Source organism: Labrus mixtus, chromosome 6 (assembly GCF_963584025.1).
Source record: "Labrus mixtus chromosome 6, fLabMix1.1, whole genome shotgun sequence".
NCBI lineage: Eukaryota > Metazoa > Chordata > Actinopteri > Labriformes > Labridae > Labrus > Labrus mixtus.
In genome coordinates this window covers 21,079,467-21,096,479 of record NC_083617.1, presented here as the reverse complement: position 1 = coordinate 21,096,479, position 17,013 = coordinate 21,079,467, and the positions used below count along the sequence as shown (strand labels likewise).

Below are 17,013 nucleotides of genomic sequence, written 5' to 3'. Positions count from 1 at the left end.
TGTTAACTGCACTAAATTACTCACCAATCTCATGAATTGGGCTTGACTTACAGGCCAGATAACAAGTGTCCTGAATCTGTCTATAATTACACTTACTACCTAAAAGAGGAAATACTCTTAAAATCAAAACAACGTTCTCAGAAATTTTCTCCCAAAAAGATATTGTGTGATTAAGAAGATGGGATTTGACCCCCCACTTCCCACTATGCAGTTGGCAAAGTGTCTGTGATCAAGATGCTAAATCCACACAGTTCTTTCTGCTCCCTCACTGTGTTAATTCTGTTTCCTGCTGCAGGTACTCAGACATGTTGACTCCCTACATGAACTCTGTGCCCGCCGTCATTGCCAAGGCCTCAGCCATCCACAACCCCATCATCTATGCCATCACACACCCCAAATACAGGTAACACACACATATGATTTCATTATACCCACCTACAAAAAAAAAATCGGTTTTTAAAATGTTAATGTCTTCAACAATAATTTTCCTTCTAGACTGATTTTGGAAAAGAATAATTGACAAACACTAGAAGAGAAAATACAACAAAGTGAAATAAAGTAATCAGGGTAAGCTATAAAAAACAAAATCTGTTTTCCTTCATACGACCTTCAGTTGTATTAAATGTTAATTTAACTCCAGCTAACCTGCCTGCAGCGTCGCCTGTTCTAAAATTGATCCCCTGATGTGAGCACTCTAACTAATTTGACTGCTGTCCAGTTAACCTGAATGTTAACTGAGCTGGAGACACTCAAACACACATTAAGGTTAGATGAAGACACTTGACCTTAATTGTTACAGTAAGAGGTTTCAAATGTGCAGGGTAAAATATCTCAACACTTTTTTACAACATGTAAAATAACATATTGAAGGAAAAACTTTAAAGTTCAATGAAGAAAATTACGGCTTTCACTGAAGAATCAGAGTTACAGAAAATATTCCATGGGTTAAAATTTTGAGTCCAACTGAGGTGTTTCCTGCCTTTGATCCAACGTCAAAGGTTATAATGTTAGACCCAAACCGAAATAAGTTTGAAACACAGTATAGCTAAGCACAAAGACAGAAAGTAGGGGGAAACAGCATGGCTCTGCATAAAGCATAAAGGAAACAACTGTATCTGTCCAACATACTTTGGGGAAGCTGCCAGATAAACTCTGGGAGAAAACATTTTGTTTTTTCTACAGGCACAATCGTACCAAACCTGCTAACCACACAGTCATGACAAGAATTAAGGAAGCAGAAGACAATTGCTACATTGACTGTTGTCAGAAATGCAAAAGTTAAAGTCTGATTTCATGATCTCTTTGTCCAGGTTAGCGTTAGCCAAGTACATCCCATGTCTCGGCGTCCTGCTCTGTGTTCATCCTCGTGACCTCCGCTCTGCCAGCAGCAGCTTCATGTCGACACGTCGCTCCACTGTGACCAGCCAGACCTCCGACATCAGCAGCCAGTTCAGACGGCAGAGCAACGGCAAGTCCCGCCTCTCCTCCGCCTCCGACAGCGAATCGGTAAGCTTTGATCAATTTGAGCTGTTTAATGACATTGAATGATTTGAAATCTTAAGCAAGAGAGGCAGATACTCGGTGTGTGTGAGTCAGAGTGTTTGTTTTCCTCTGCAGGGTATGACAGACACTGAGGCGGATCTGTCCAGTATGAACTCCAGACCCGCCAGCCGCCAGGTCTCCTGTGACATCAGCAGAGACACGGCTGAGCTCCCCGACTTCAAACCCTCCTCCAGCTTCAAGTCCAAGATAAAGAGCCACGACTCGGGCATCTTTGAAAAGGTTAACATCTCTCACCTGTCAATCAATGAAGTTGTCCAGGATGTTGATGACCTCAAGAAAAACAGCATGTGTTAAAACACAAACATACAAAAGTACAGCCCTAAGAAAGGTTTAAAGTTTTCTTCTTCTCTACTTTCACTACTGTTACTTTTTACAGCTGCATATATCCATTATAGAAAGTGGGAATCTTCCCCAGAATGAAACTCCTATAAACTGCAGTGGAGTTAACACATCTTCTTAATATGAATTCATTTGAAACATACAGAAACATATTGCTTTGACTTGATAAATTAAGAATCTTCTGTTTCTGAATTAATCAGATTGTTAGGCCTTCAGAAAAACAGCAGATTTATTTTTTCAAAAGTGAGTTGTTTTTTTTGCATTACGCTTCCATAGAAACAGCAGTCCTGTTCCGTACATTAAAATCAATACAATGCAGTACCCTCTCATCTGCTGTTGCTAAGGAGTCAAAACACTTAAACCCACCTTCATGGTTACCAGATGCATCCTTAAGTGACCCTGAATCATAATGTGTGTTGCTCCTTCTAGGTCCCTGCAAAATGGGATACACATAATCACTGCACAATGTGGAAATTCATATAAAAGGATCACAGATGTTCACAGATGTTGGGAATGTTAAAAGTCAACAAATACTTTAAGTTGAGTTGTGGTTAAAAAAAAAAGAAAGTCTCTTAGAACATGATCTATGTATTTACAGCTGGTTGCCTGAAATAGCTTTAACTTCTTGACTCTGCATCAATATTGGTCCAAAATGCCACAGATTCTTTTCATGTACTTGATTTGTTGGATGTTTTTCACTCCTTCAGCTACAGGTGTCGGTGTCAGGAACTGATAAGATTGATTGCTTCTCTGAAAGATAAATTGTATTCTTAGAGGGTGTAAATTTTAGATCATTGTTTTCTCCTGAGAGCTTGTCCTGGTCGACCTTATAGCAGATGAATAATACATCAGATCACAACAACAAAGACGCTTAGATCTGTTACCCTTTATGTCGATTATTACCTTTGCTTTCAACTGGAGAGGAGGAAGAGGAGGGTCACTTGAGGGGGAGTCATCAGGATTGTGGGTCATATTATTGGGGTCAGCTGAGGCTGTCTGTGTCTGCTCTGATGAAAGCCGCTCTGAAACATTTTCTTTCACAACACCAGTGTTCAACACAATCTGCTGCTCTGTGGTTTTAATCTGCTTGATGTGCTTTTCAGCTTGAATCAGGAAATCCTCTTTTCTTTTTATCTTAATCATTGACTCAAATGTATCACTGATCTTTTAAAAGGTACATTGAAATTCCTGGTAATTGATTAGAGATGAGTTTGATGGATTATAATCTGGCCTCCTGCCTGCATCCCTGATTAAATCTAATTTACAGATGAATCTATATCTTGGCATTGAGGAGGATTTCCATCATGGTTGCTGCTTCAGGATGTTGGTGACTACACAGGGACTAACATTCGCTTGTTTGTTTTTCTTACAGACATCAAATGACACTGATTTCTCCTTGGTAGGAGCCAGTGAACGCGGCAGCATCCCTAATGTGAGCATCATTTATTATTCACAGGGCTGCACACGTTACAGATGAAGAAGAAGGAGACACAATGCCTTTTCATATTTTGAATAACTACTTAAAACTCTTTTTCTGAAAAAAAAAAAAAAAAGACGAATAAAGCAAAACACAAGACACAAATTCAGGGATGTGCGATTTAACATGCAACCCCAAACGGTATAAGCAGTAGCCTATAGATAATGGATGGATGGATTATTAGTAGTGTAATGCAAAGTGATGTAGTTTAAATGACGCAATACATACAAAATATTGTAATACACTTTTTATAAACTGAAAATAAATGATGGATTAATTGTCCACTGCTATAAAACAGCACTGCATTGAAAACAGACAGGACCCTGTAGTGTAGTGGACATTACTGCATGGGCGTAGGAACCCCTCAGTGAACACATTGCATCACTGCGTTCACAAATGCTAGCTGAATCTCTGCCTGAAATGCAGCCTCCGTCTCGGGGTCCAGGCTCATGGAAAAGTTGTCCTGAGGACTGACGAGTCAGAAATTGACTTTCTGTGTGGAAATATTGGACACCCTGTTCTCTGAACTACAGAGGAGAGGGAACATAACCCATTGTTGTCAGTGCACAGCTCAAAAGCCAGCATCTGTGATCGTATGGGGGTGCATTCATGCTCACGGCAATGGCAACCTGCACATTTGTGAGGGCTTTATTAATGCTGAACCTTACCGGTTTTGGAGCAACATATGCTGCCATGTACACAACTTTTTCTTCAAGGGTCTTGTTTGTTCTAGCAAGACACTGCCAAAACACATTCTGGACATATTGCAAACAGTGTGGCTCTGTATGACTCCAGGCGATAAACTAACTGGCCTTCCTGCACTCCTGATTTGTCACCATTGGAAAAGTTTAGAGCAGTATGAAGCACTAAACAAGACAAAGGGGACCCTGAACTGTAGAACAGCTGAAAGCCTACATTCTAACATTTTTGGGGAAACAGAGTTGTGTATAGTTTCTACAAGTACAAACTAATTAGAATAAATGTATGGTAACACAGCCTTTGTCTGTGTGTCTGTCTGACAGGGCGGGGACTTTGGAGAGCCACATGTAAGGAGAGGCACGATTGGTCGAATCCCGAGCATCGTCGTCACTACTGAGTCCAGCCCCTTCCTGCCCAGTGGGCGGAAAGGCTCCAAGACGACCCACAACAACACAAAGGCAGGGTCGGGGTAAAGCCCGGCCTCCTCCCGGCTGATCACATGCAGCCAAGTGACCATCTCACTTTGAGTCATATACAGTATTTAAGAATAGTTTAAAAAACACCAAAAAATTTAGTTTACATAAAGCTCAGAAACAAACAAAGCCATGAAAGAAATTAATTTAAACCTTTAAATAAGCAAACATGGACACAACCTATAGCGTCAGTGGTGAAACATGTTGCTGTCCTGTAACGTTTAATTCAAAAGACAATTTTACATTTACTGTGGATACTATAGAGTACATTTATATATTATACCACTTCAAAACAATGTACTCCGTGTTAAGTTGTTCTTTTATATTCAGCGAATTATCGGTGGAATAAAAAGATCATCTGTAAATAATGCTTTTATTTCTCTTTGGGAGGCCTATTACTGTTTATTCATTTTTGTATCAAAGCCTCACACACCTACACACAGGTGTTAGTTGTTCATTTGGCTGATTAGACCTCCGTGTATGGACAGTATAGCCAGTTTGTGCAGTTCAGAGTCTACTCGTATGAAGGGCCCTATTGTCCAGAGAAGTGAAAAATTAAGTGAACAAAACAAATTAAGTGAAAACCCTTTGTGGCTGTATAACCATCATGTAGGACTACTTCAGTGGACTCACAACACGGTATTATATAATGAAGGCCTGTATAGTACTGAAGCCAAACGATCATTTTTGTTCCACAGTCAGAGCATGCAAATAGACACAAGGTTGTTGTTTTTCGACTGTCTTCTTATGGTTGTGTGTATGTATGAGTTCCTCTAAGAGAGGTAAAATGAGGTTCTAAGACAGCCCAGCATTAATATGTGATGACTATTTGTTTGGAAATGGATGATTTTTGTTAGGCACACGGTGCAATTTTTAAAACAAAATCTGTGGTTCCCTGTTTGTGTTCTTGGTATCTGTTGCATTTTATTATTAACCTGTGATTATTCAGCTCAGTCCTCTGCAGAGTTATTTGACAGATGCAAAGTTTTATTGGTTCTCAATGAGTCGACTGAGACACTGCGAAAGAGACTATTTCAAAACCAAACTTTAAATCTGAAAACAAGAACAGCTTTCGTATCCTAGAAATAAAAATAGTTTGAAAAAGCACCCTGGTTAACTCATCCAACAAAAGCTTCAACGTTACAGTAACTTTAACCAGGACTTGCAAGCAATGGGCATTTTATCCTAGCACTGTTTTAATCAAGGTTATGTAAAGTTGAACTTGTATTTTTAGTGTTATTGAGCTTCTGCTTTAGCAACCCAAACCAAGAAACAACTCTTTTTAACGCACGTATAATTATTTTTCTAAAAGCCTAAATTTAATCATACTGTTAAAATCTATGAACAATATTTCATCAAATCTAACTGGGCTTTCTTGTCTGTAGGCAGACTGGCTGAGTAGTATCTTTTTCCACTTTTGTGGCAAAGCTACCAGTTTCCAGTCTCACTGCTTCCAGTCTTTGTGCTAAGCTGGGATAAACATGTTCCAGACCAACAGCATCTCTGACCTGTACCAGTGGTTCCCAAACTTTAAAAGCTGGGCCCCCCTCTCAAACATTGGAAGAATGACAGAAAAGCAGTTTACTGAAAAAAAGGACTAACAAGCCAGTTTAAAAGAGGAAGAAATCAAAACTGATACTGCAATCTAGGTTTAGTTTAGTGAAGATTTATTTTCTTTCTTTTTTTTATAATATTTTATTTTGCATTTTACAACAAAAATAATACACACATCACAAATCAGCAAAGTCCATGAGCACGAGGACTTACACAATCTCAATAAAGAGACGTGTAGATTTATTTTCAGCCACACATTTACCCTTGAAGTCCCCCCACAAAATCTGCCATGCTTTAATCACAGTGAAGATCAGTGTTTTTATTAACCATGCATGTTGGGCCCCCGTCATAACTCTGGGTCCCCACTTTGGGAACCACTGGTATAGACAAATGTAAAGATCCATTTCTATTGGCTATACATTCCTGATAACATTTTGGTACTATGTCATGCTCCTGCAAAAGCACTTTCACAGCCAAGACATTTTTAAATGTTGTTAAGAGATTTCCTGCTTTCAGGTGTTCTTCAGTTTGTTTTCTTCTGTTTGTGTTTCTTTTCTTCATTTAATATTTTAAATGTATATTTTGCTAAAGAGTAGTGTAGTGGATGTGACTATGATATTGTTTGTGTTAATAAGGGGGGGTTAAAGAGACATAATTGTTGATTGTAATGCAGCGCTTTATAAGCCAATCTGACACATTGTTTCTGTGTGAGGTTTATGTACCTTTCCCAAAGACTCCTCTTTGTCTGCTCTTGTAAAATAACACAGATATGACAACTTGGGACCGGTTAGTTCTAGCTGGGAGAAAAGTTTCCATCTATTTAGCCAAGCAGACTGTTGAGCAGCTTTTTAAGCTGTAAAATTGAACCATTAGCTAAGTAGAACCGAGCTATTTAACTTATCTAAACATTTAGCTCAACAATAACATGAACAGCTGCAAAAGTCGTGTAACAACATTATTCATTCATTGGCTAAAACACACTAAGCTAATTGTGAGCTTCTTTTATAGCTGAAAAAAAACTTCACCAAACATTCATTTCAAATAAATTGTTTTTAAAAGTTGCTGAATAAAGATGTTGCTATAGAAGCCAAAATGAGTAACTAGCACCAGACTGTCAAATGTAAACTGAATGATTAGCCAGTGGAAACTATGCTAAAAAGTTAGCTAACCTTAATCAACATGTGTTTGAAGCTAAACTAGGCTTAACATAGCTTAACAAAGTTTACTTCTTCTGCAAACGTTCATGAACTGAATGAAGTTGCACAGGCTGCTATCTGTGCAGTATTACTTATAAACTAAAGTGTAAATTATACTAAACAAAGTTATTTCAGGTGAATCTAAACCATGAGCACACCTGAATCCAGCTTAGTTCATTTTCTTGTCATTTTTATTTCTCCTAGCGTCCAGCTGCAGAAAGTGCAAACAAATCTTTGACAGTTATACTCGGTACATACTCTGCACAGTGTTACGTAAACAGTAATGATACTGGGTATATTTCAGATGTTTATATTATTAATCCTTGTTTATTAAAGTGACTGTTCAGAAAGAATGATGTTTAAAAAACAGGAAGATGATTTATTGTAGATTTGTTACTTCAGTGTTTTATTTATTTTTCTAAATAAATTCCTTCTATTCACTGTATTTGTTGTTGAACACCTTTATTCATGCCTCTATACATAGAGAGAAGGTTTTAGCATTTTATACAGATAATGTAGAATATTGGGCATATTTCTGTTTCACATGAACATGTTGGTTTATGAGTTTGAACAAAGCAGAATAAAACATGTTAATTATTTTAATTAAGAGGTCATGGCAGTGGCTTCATGTTACTGTACACAAATAAGGGTGGTACTTTAAAATTCCTTAAACTGAAGATCTGGGTGGTGCTGGTTAAGCTCAGGTGATAGAGCAGGTGCCCCTTTTACAGAGGCTTCAGTTCTCGCCGCACAGGTCGCAGGTTTGACTCATGATCCTGATGTTTGGTGCATGTCTTCCCCCACTATCTCTTCACTTATGTCCCATGTCTCTGAAGATGTCCTGTTTTTAGCAGTCCAAGTAGGCTGCAAAAAACAACCTAAAAAGAACAGTTAGTTAAGATATGTTCACTTGTTCAACAACAGGACACCAACTCAACGTCTGTTGTATTTTCTTGGTATGCTTTTTAAATTTCAAATTACACAGTTAAAGGAGCAATATGTAACTCTGACACCTAGCGTTTAAAATGGGTACAACAGTCCAAATTCAAAACATTGGAGAGAGCGTTCACCCTCCTCCCTAGTGCCGATGTGCACACTGGTTGCCATGTTACGGACACTTTTTTTTCTGTAGGCCTACATTTGTGCTGTAGGCGTGGCCATTATTTCCCTGTTTTTGTTATTTTTAAACAGTAATTACATGAATTAATTTCACAATGGTATACACTGAAACAGATGGTAATAGCTAAACATCAATTTTAACTCCAAGGACTGACTTTGAAATAAAGAGGTGGCTTCTCTCTGATAGGCCTATCAAGTTTCATTAAATATAGGCTCAACGCCTTTACATTTTTTAAAAATATTATTATTTCATATGAACTCTCTTAAAGGCTTAATATGCGATTTTTCACTCTTAAAATATAATATAAATCAAGTATATCCTCTGAAAATAACTGTGAGTAATGACTGTCTACAATGGGTGTAACACCCGAGTCCCACTGTCTGTGATGTTTTCCGAGTTTTCCGAGTCCTATCTTCAGTTTGTTTACATCGCCCGGACGGCCGGCTGACTCATCCCCTCACGTATAAAAGTTGTTTAATTGAGGGACTAGAGAAAAGAAGAATAACATACTGTACTCACTGATTAATTGAATGTAACGTAAGCGTTTCTAGATCACGGTCATTTCAAGTAAATTTACATACAGTGTGAAGATACGAGCATAATAAAGATCGCTAGCATTATCATGCTAACACAACAATGCACCGTGAGTTCTTTTGGTTTCATGCTGGTGCTCAAGGGCGACATCTGCTGGATCAAAAAATCGCATATAAAGCTTTTAATGATAACTTGACATAATAAATCAAAGTTTAATTAGCCTAATAATTTCCAACTTGTTGAAATGTGCATATAAGTGTAGCCTAATTAAACAATGATTTAAGTAAGATATTAGAGAATAAGCCTACTAAAATATTATTTTACAGTGTAACATTATTTTTACAGTCTATGGTGTAACATAGAAGCACTTTGCTACCTGTGACCACACAAACAGGAGTGTCAGTGTATCCTGTAGCTTTAAATAAAAACCCCTCTAATGAAAATCCACCGTAAACACCACCTCCCCCTCCCCCTCCCCCTGCTCCACCCCTGGGCCTCACTCCTGCTCTCTGCCCGGCCCGGGCACCGGAGCTGGATCCCCGGATCACCGCAAGGCTGTCCCGGTTGGTGTGTAGCGGTTCACGGAGCTGCGAAGAAATAAACAGCTGCAAAAAGGTATTCACCTTTCACACGGTGTCCCACCTGTTCAAGCGCACGTGCTTCTGTTTTCTCCTGGCTTATCACGCAACCGGCAACAGGTTGCATCCACCGCCGGCCCGGCTCACAGCTTTGTGGGCCCATTTCACATTAACAACTTGTAGCTGCTCCCTTTTTTGAACCCTAAAGTTAACTCAACATGATACAGAAAAAGTGTCACTTATTCGGTTTATGTTGTCGTCGGGGTGTAGGTTGAGTTACGTGCACGGAGCGGCCCTGCTGGGCGGATCAGAGGACGGGACGCAGCAGGAGAAAGGTGGGCGGTGTCCGTCTGCAGCTCACCTGGGACAAGAGGTGAACATAACTGATTAAACAACTGTCTAACATTCATGTATCTTATTAAAGCCGTGATAACATGACAGGATAACTGGCTGTGGCTCATTAAAATAACGAATCGAAAACATGCTTTTGTGTGTCCAGTAGGCTTATGCTATATCTAGACAGGTCTAATTTATTTCCCACCAAGCTTTTTACAGATCTGTCTGAGCTATTTTATAATTGTAAGGTTATAACTGTTAAATAGCAGGTAGTTGACAGGTAGCAACAGTGCCCCCCTGTTTTTAAGCCTGCAGTGTGGCCCATGTAGAAACATAAATGAAATGCTGAGGGAAAAAACAAACAATTAATTAATTAACCATTTATTTATTTATTAATTAAACATTACATGAATATTAAAAAAACAGCTGTTTTATTTTCCAGAGAAGCAGAAAACAGCCAAGTTTCAAATGAGGATTTAAATAAGACAAACTGATTAATATATTCAATACAAGGCTACTACAATATTAAAGTCTTGTACTGTGTGTGTGTGTGTGTGTGTGTGTGGCATTATGTTAACTAAACTGACATTTAACTTATTAAGTCAGCTCTATTAAAGAGTCGTTTAAAATGACAAACTATTCACAGCTGCACTGAGGTCAGCTACGTTGTTAAGGCTTAGAGAGAGAGATCCACTATCACACCATCGTCCCCTTTCATCGAATACTGTAACCCACACACCCATACTGTGCACCCACACGCATGCACACTATTTAACACCCGGCTCATATAGCCGTTATGTGTCTCTGTGTTGGACTGCCCACTAACAAACCTGTCGAGGCCTAAACAGCGTTTATTTTAACCGGATGAAAAGTCATGTTATTTTCATTGTATTTGGATTTTGGTTTAATGTATTTTACGTTGTGCTGCACGGTGATGCAGTGGTTTGTGCCGTCGCTTCACAGCAAGAAAGTTCCAGGTTTGAGTTCTTGTCGGAGAGGGCCTTTCTGGTTGGATTTTTTAATGTTCGTGAGGTGGTTCTAAATTTCCCATTCAGTGTGACTGGTTGTTTGTCTCTGTGTGTCAGGCCTTGACTGGCGACCTGTCCTGTGTGTACCCCACCTCTGACCCAACGACAGCTGATTGGCTCTCGCGCCAAGTGAACCCAAGTGGGATAAGCAATGGATGAGATATTTGCTGTAAGATTCATTTGGCAACACAAATGGCTGAATGTTTTCATCTAGACTTGACCTGTACTTTTTCCTTGTTAGCCTCCTAGTAAAACGTCCACGTTCAGTCATCGTTAGCTGATGTGTGTTAGCAAAATATTCAGGACAGTTCCCTCTGAGCAAGTGGGCGATGATGTCTATCTCATGTGAATGATGCAGGACATTTGCAATCTTTTGCATGAGGGGAATCTGCTTCATATTCTTTCCTGTTCAGCAGTATGTTCCTCACCACTCACACTGTAAATCTGTCCAATTAAGAACAGCATTGATACGAAGGCAACAAACTGTCACTGTAGTGTCAGACTATCTCTCTCTTGGATTTCATCCTGTCTGACAGGGCGAGCTTCACACTCTGAGGGACATGTGTGAGAGAGCATCTCAGGCAGATTCCTAGGGCAGTCCTTATATTTTCTACAGCTTCTGAAGCAAATGTTTACATGTAGATTGTTCTGCTGAAGGACAGACAGTGACAGTATCTTGCCACAAAAGAAGTATCAATGTACAGACATGTGAGGAGGAGGAGGAGGCTAACAAAGCATTACAGTAAATGATTCAGTCCATCCATTATCTACACAGCTTATCCAGTTAAGAGTCACTAGGGGGATGGAGCTGATCCAAGCTGTCATTTGGTGAGAGGCAGGGTACACCCTGGACAGGTCCCCAGTCAATCACAGGGCTCACACACAGAGACAGACAACCACTTACACACACTTACACCTGCTGTTTGGGAACTGGCTATTAAGGGTCAACAATTAACCTACAGAGCATGTCTTGACACTATCACAGGAAGCTGGAGTACCTGGACTGAACCCACACAGGCACACTGAGAACATTAAAGCCCCTCATAAAAAGACCCCAGCTGGCAGACAGGTTCTCCTTGCTGTGAGGCAACAACGCTAACCACCAGTGCTAATCAGATCAACAGCTGTTAGTTAGTTTGTCAAACGCTGATTAAGTGACAGTTGGGTGGCAGTTCATGGGTTTAACTCAGGATTTCACTCAGAAGACCAGGTACCAAGTCCAATATCAATATTCAAGTAAGTGTTGAGTTATTATTTTGACCAACAACATTATGTGTTTCCTAAACTGAACCAAAAAGTATTGGTGTATCATTCCAACCAAAGACGTAAAGCATACAGTACGATACATACAAACTCTATTTGACCTGCAGAGTCCCTTTTCACCTTTTAAGAAAAAGCTAAAGACCCAGCTCGTTCATGACACCCACACACTTAATGATACCGAGGATGATGACGATGATGATTTTGTTCGATATTGACAATGATGATATTTACGATGGTTTTTGATGCTGATTACAACTTTCAAAAACACTTGTCAATGTTGTGCTTTGCCTCTGCGCACTGCCTGTCAGCACCTGCGTGTCCTATCAGAATTAAAGCTGTTTTTTTTTTTTTTTTTTTGCACTTACTGATGTACATTGCCTTAGATAAAAGCATCTGCTAAATAATTTGTAGAATTGCAGAATTGTAGAAAGCTTCAGTATTTGAGGACCAAAGGTGAGACAAGCTATTTAACATACACACACGTCAAATAGATATTATAAATGCACCGTGGGGAAGTTGTCCTCCAGCAGTATCGTCACAGTGCCTGCATCAGATTCCTCTCTGTGACAAAGTGTCTAAACTTAGCAGGTGATGTCACAGAGTGAGCAGATAAAGGCTGCTCTGAGGTCAGCCTGTCAGTCGGTGGACAGAAGCTGAAGAGCCCTAAAAAAAAAAAGAAGGCAAAAAACTTGACAGGGAAGTTGTTTTACAAAGTTGTTAGTTGGTTTTTAGTTGTAGAAATGTTTTTTTTTTTCATAATAAAGTGAAAACAAAACAATTTTGTGTCATTTCAAAACACAAATGTCGAGTTTAAGTTTCTTATAAGGTTTGAAAACAGATATGTTTCTGTAGCCGTTACATAAACCTCACACACTCTGACAGTTGTGTGTGTGTGTGTGTGTGTGTGTGTGTGTGTGTGTGTGTGTGTGTGTGTGTGTGTGTGTGTGTGTGTGTGTGTGTGTGTGTGTGTGTGTGTGTGTGTGTGTGTGTGTGTGTGTGTGTGTGTGTGTGTGTGTGTGTGTGTGTGTGTGTGTGTGTGTGTGTGTGTGTGTGTGTGTGTGTGTGTGTGTGTGTGTGTGTGTGTGTGTGTGTGTGTGTGTGTGTGTGTGTGTGTGTGTGTGTGTGTGTGTGTGTGTGTGTGTGTGTGTGTGTGTGTGTGTGTGTTCAGGGGAATTCTCACCTGTTGTTGTTAGCACCTGCCCAAATGAAAAACCATTAACCTGGTGTACATGTGTTACTGTCGAGGGAAAGGACTGTCTCGTTACTCTTCTGTCAGCACTAAAGTAGACTGTGAAACGTAGTTGGTATATGTGTACTTATCAAAGTCAGTCTAGTATCTGTAGTCTGGCGATATGGTACGTATCACAATACAGGGGTAAGGTGTAATATATTGCGGTGTTTTGCGATATTGTTGGAGGAAACTTTCTGAGTTTTTGCCTTTGATATGTCCTCTCTTTACATAATTAGTCAAGATTAAAGTGTCAAATAGCTGAAGGTTGATAAAACTATATGAATATTCACTAAAATCATTTCATCCTTTAACTATCTGAACCTGCGACCTTGCTCAAATATCCATCTGCTGATGACCTTTCAGCTATCGGAGCCACTTAACTCGTGGCCTTTCAGTTCGTGCTTTATCACCGTGAAGATAATGAGACATCTCCCGCCGTCGCCCCTGATTGGGTCCAAGGGAGACCCTGGTCATAATGGGACGTGGGGGGGTGGGGGGGGAGGAAGAATGGGAGGGGGTGTATAGAAGAATTTCTGGGTCTATATTAGCCCCGGTGAATCACGACGGGCCTGGCATGCCAGGTGTCCCCTTTCACACCATATAAGTACACCCCCCTCCTTTCTCCCCCGCCCTGCCTCACCCTACCTCACCCAACCTCACCCTCCACCCCCCCCCCACAATGCAACAGGGCTATCTCTGGCTATTCTTAGGCTGTCACTTCGGCTCCTCTGAACAGGCAAGTCCTCTTCCCTCTCCTCGCTCACCTCTTTTCTCTCTCTTTCTGGTTCGTGATTTGACGTTCTTTCAGTTCACGCGTCACATTTGTTTCTCCATCGTTTCACCTGTCTCGTAACCTTTTCTCTGTCATCTTTCAGAGGCTACTCGCTGTCGGCCTGCCCTCCCATCCCTCCAGCAGCTGCGTGTGGGCTCTAAGAAATTTTGATTTCGTTTTTTCCTTTTTAACTGTGTGGAAGAATGAGCGCCTACACTGTGTCACTGCCCGGCCCCGGCCCATGGGGCTTCAGGCTGCAGGGGGGGAAGGACTTCAACATGCCGCTGACCATCTCCAGGGTAAGAAACTGCTTCAAAGTGATATGAAAATACATTTTTTATCTTTACTGGAACAACTCAATCACTTAATTCATGAATGAAGATCCCAGTATTTGTTTCTGAGATTGAGCTTAACTGTTGCAGTGGAGCCTACTAGTTTTCTATCAATGAAGTAAACATGCATTTATGACTTTTGTTGATTTTCCGAGGTGAACCATCATTTACCAGCCTCTGGATGTGTTTTTATGTCCAATCAAGTCATTTTTATGTCCTGGAATTCTTTATGTTTCTTCGTTACAAATGACAGAAAAAAAAAAATAAAAAAAAGGCATTAACTTAGAAAAATCTTATTTAAATAACTCTTCTTACATGAGTGACAAAAAGGGACAAGGTGTGGCTTCTTGTTGTTACATAGCTGATCATGTAATATTAGGTCCCTGGGGGGGGGGGGAGGATTTCTGCTTGGGGGGGCTTGGTAGCATGTCCTCGTTTTTTTGCCATCTCACTTTTATCCACTGTCAACATAAAAAGTGGCTCAAAAGTGACATTGAATGAAGAATAGGACAAGGGACTCCAAAGTTTCTTTCACTAAGAAGAACTGATCCATGGAATACTTAACCAAATGAAAGACCCAAGAGAGAAAGACCCCATTGTGAAGCAGTTAAAATGAGACAGAAACGTGTTGCTGCACTGACTAAAATGTACAAGAAATGATTTAAATCCACATTGGCAGATTTTTTTCACTTGTCATAGCAAAATAAAGATTCAAGGACTTGTAGTCGTAAATGATTTGAGAAGAATGTTTTCACCTTGAGAGCGGCTTTTGCTCGCCATTGCTCAGAAAATCCTTTTAAAAAGCGTGCAGTAAAAGTCTTTGATTCATTTTTATAGAGTTTGAGGAGCAAGAATCACCACAGAGACCTGGCGTAACTTCAACAGCAAGGTTGAGAGTTCACTTCATAGTTTATTGAAATGAATGGCAGTCAGTGGCAGCCCACCAGAAGGAGAGGAAACTGTGCTTTGTTAAGCAGCGGTACAGTCCTTTAAAGTTGCTCTTGGAACATGGAGCTGCTCTTTCTCTGCCTGTTTCATGTCTTTTGCTTCCTGTTTCATGTTCAATGTTAACTCTTTGCTGTTACATATGGCTGTTTTTTGTTTGAAACTGAACTTCAGGGGATGATTTATAGAAACACATGCAAAGATGTCAGGGTGAGATCTTCGGCCCCCTTGCGGCCCCGCGAGGGGTGAGACGGCTGCTAGGATTTGTCAGTGAGGCCGAAAGCAGAGCCAGGGGGGCCTAAAAGTGGAGCTGGTGTTGGTTTCACAGTCGAGGCTCTCTGAATAGACAGAGCAGGAATGAATAGACCACAGACAGGGACAGAAACTACTCCTCTACCTCCTTTTCTCTGCTTCACTCTGTAGTTCTTTATCATCCAGTGTCTTTCTGTGCTCACAGGAGATTCTGCTAGGATCCTTTCACGTGTATCTGTTGGCTTCTTGTTGGTGATTGAGACATGATCAGCTTACATTTAAGAAATCCTTTGAAAATAGGAATGACAACATTTTACGTTCTGTGTGAAAATATTTAGTTTTGATTGAGACATCTTCATTTTGTTGATTCACATTTTTTAAAGGAAGAGTGCAATGAAAAGGAAAAGGCTTAAACATTAAGAAGATTGGAAGTGATGCCATGTGATGAGATCTTCAAATGTTTAGTCCACAAACCACAGATGGTAGAGAAAGTAAACTGTCATGAAGAAGGAAGTTTCTATGTTGGCTGTTCTTCATTTTGCAACATGAATCCATACTATATGCAAAAGCAGTTTAATCACCAGCAAATGTGCACCAGTTAATCTTCGAGTAGCTGCTAGCTGCTTCTTCTGACTGCGTCAAAATGGTGCTAAAGTATGGCTATTATGTCCAGGCCTCTAATCACCTGGTACATTGCACATACTTGAGTGTGAATGCGTTGGTTGTTTACATGAAAATAAATCATATTTCTTGCTATAAATTTTTGAGTTATGTTCACTGAATATGCTCAAATAATAGAATTGCAATTCATGGTGCAGCCTACAACACCTAGATATCATCATTTTTCAGAAGAGTTATCAAATTCAAGTTTCCGAAAGAGGCTGGTTCGAATCCTTAGGCAGAAGGGATCTTTCTGTGTGATGTGGCATGATCTATTTGTGCATACCTCCAGGTAAGGTCTCTCGCCCAATGACAGGATTTGCCCCTTCCTCCACTTAAATTGGATTTAGATAAAAGATTGATTAATGATCATTTTCTAAAGTACCTTTGATCACAAACATGTTTAGATTTCCTCATTTGAAATGTTTTTGTGAAGGCTGAGAAGGACCAGAAGCAACTGGAGACACACAGGAAACTTAGTTCAATCAGGAGTGACAAGTGAATTAAGAACATTATTTATTAATGGATAACATGGAAATGTTGACAGAGGTATCTTGGCGCTTGGACTCTATGGGGTGATTGATGTGTTTGGAGAATGACAATTCTGAACGTCAACAGAATCAATCCCCCGATGGAGTCCAGACACTAGCGGTGGTGGTGA

The 17,013-nt window shown here is 40.1% G+C and overlaps 2 protein-coding genes across 7 annotated transcripts in view; both read left to right on the top strand.

Annotated features, from left to right (window-relative positions):
- The window catches only part of opn4a (opsin 4a (melanopsin)), a 42,686-nt gene extending 37,456 nt beyond the window's left edge, over nucleotides 1-5,230 (top strand). Inside the window, exons 7-11 of the mRNA XM_061040452.1 lie at nucleotides 296-403; nucleotides 1,311-1,506; nucleotides 1,618-1,782; nucleotides 3,275-3,334; nucleotides 4,402-5,230. Of these exons, the coding sequence (XP_060896435.1) occupies nucleotides 296-403; nucleotides 1,311-1,506; nucleotides 1,618-1,782; nucleotides 3,275-3,334; nucleotides 4,402-4,551 (679 nt within the window). The 3' untranslated portion in view covers nucleotides 4,552-5,230. The remainder of the gene's footprint in view (nucleotides 1-295; nucleotides 404-1,310; nucleotides 1,507-1,617; nucleotides 1,783-3,274; nucleotides 3,335-4,401) is intronic.
- A 4,225-nt stretch (nucleotides 5,231-9,455) lies between these two features.
- The window catches only part of ldb3a (LIM domain binding 3a), a 49,729-nt gene continuing 42,171 nt past the window's right edge, over nucleotides 9,456-17,013 (top strand). For 5 of the 6 annotated variants that reach the window (XM_061040451.1, XM_061040450.1, XM_061040448.1 and 2 more), the window contains exons 1-2: nucleotides 14,072-14,175; nucleotides 14,267-14,462. In XM_061040451.1, the coding sequence (XP_060896434.1) occupies nucleotides 14,367-14,462 (96 nt within the window). In that variant the 5' untranslated portion in view covers nucleotides 14,072-14,175; nucleotides 14,267-14,366. Of the gene's footprint in view, nucleotides 9,907-14,071; nucleotides 14,176-14,266; nucleotides 14,463-17,013 lie in introns of those variants that run through there. The other variant, XM_061040447.1, reaches the window with a different exon arrangement.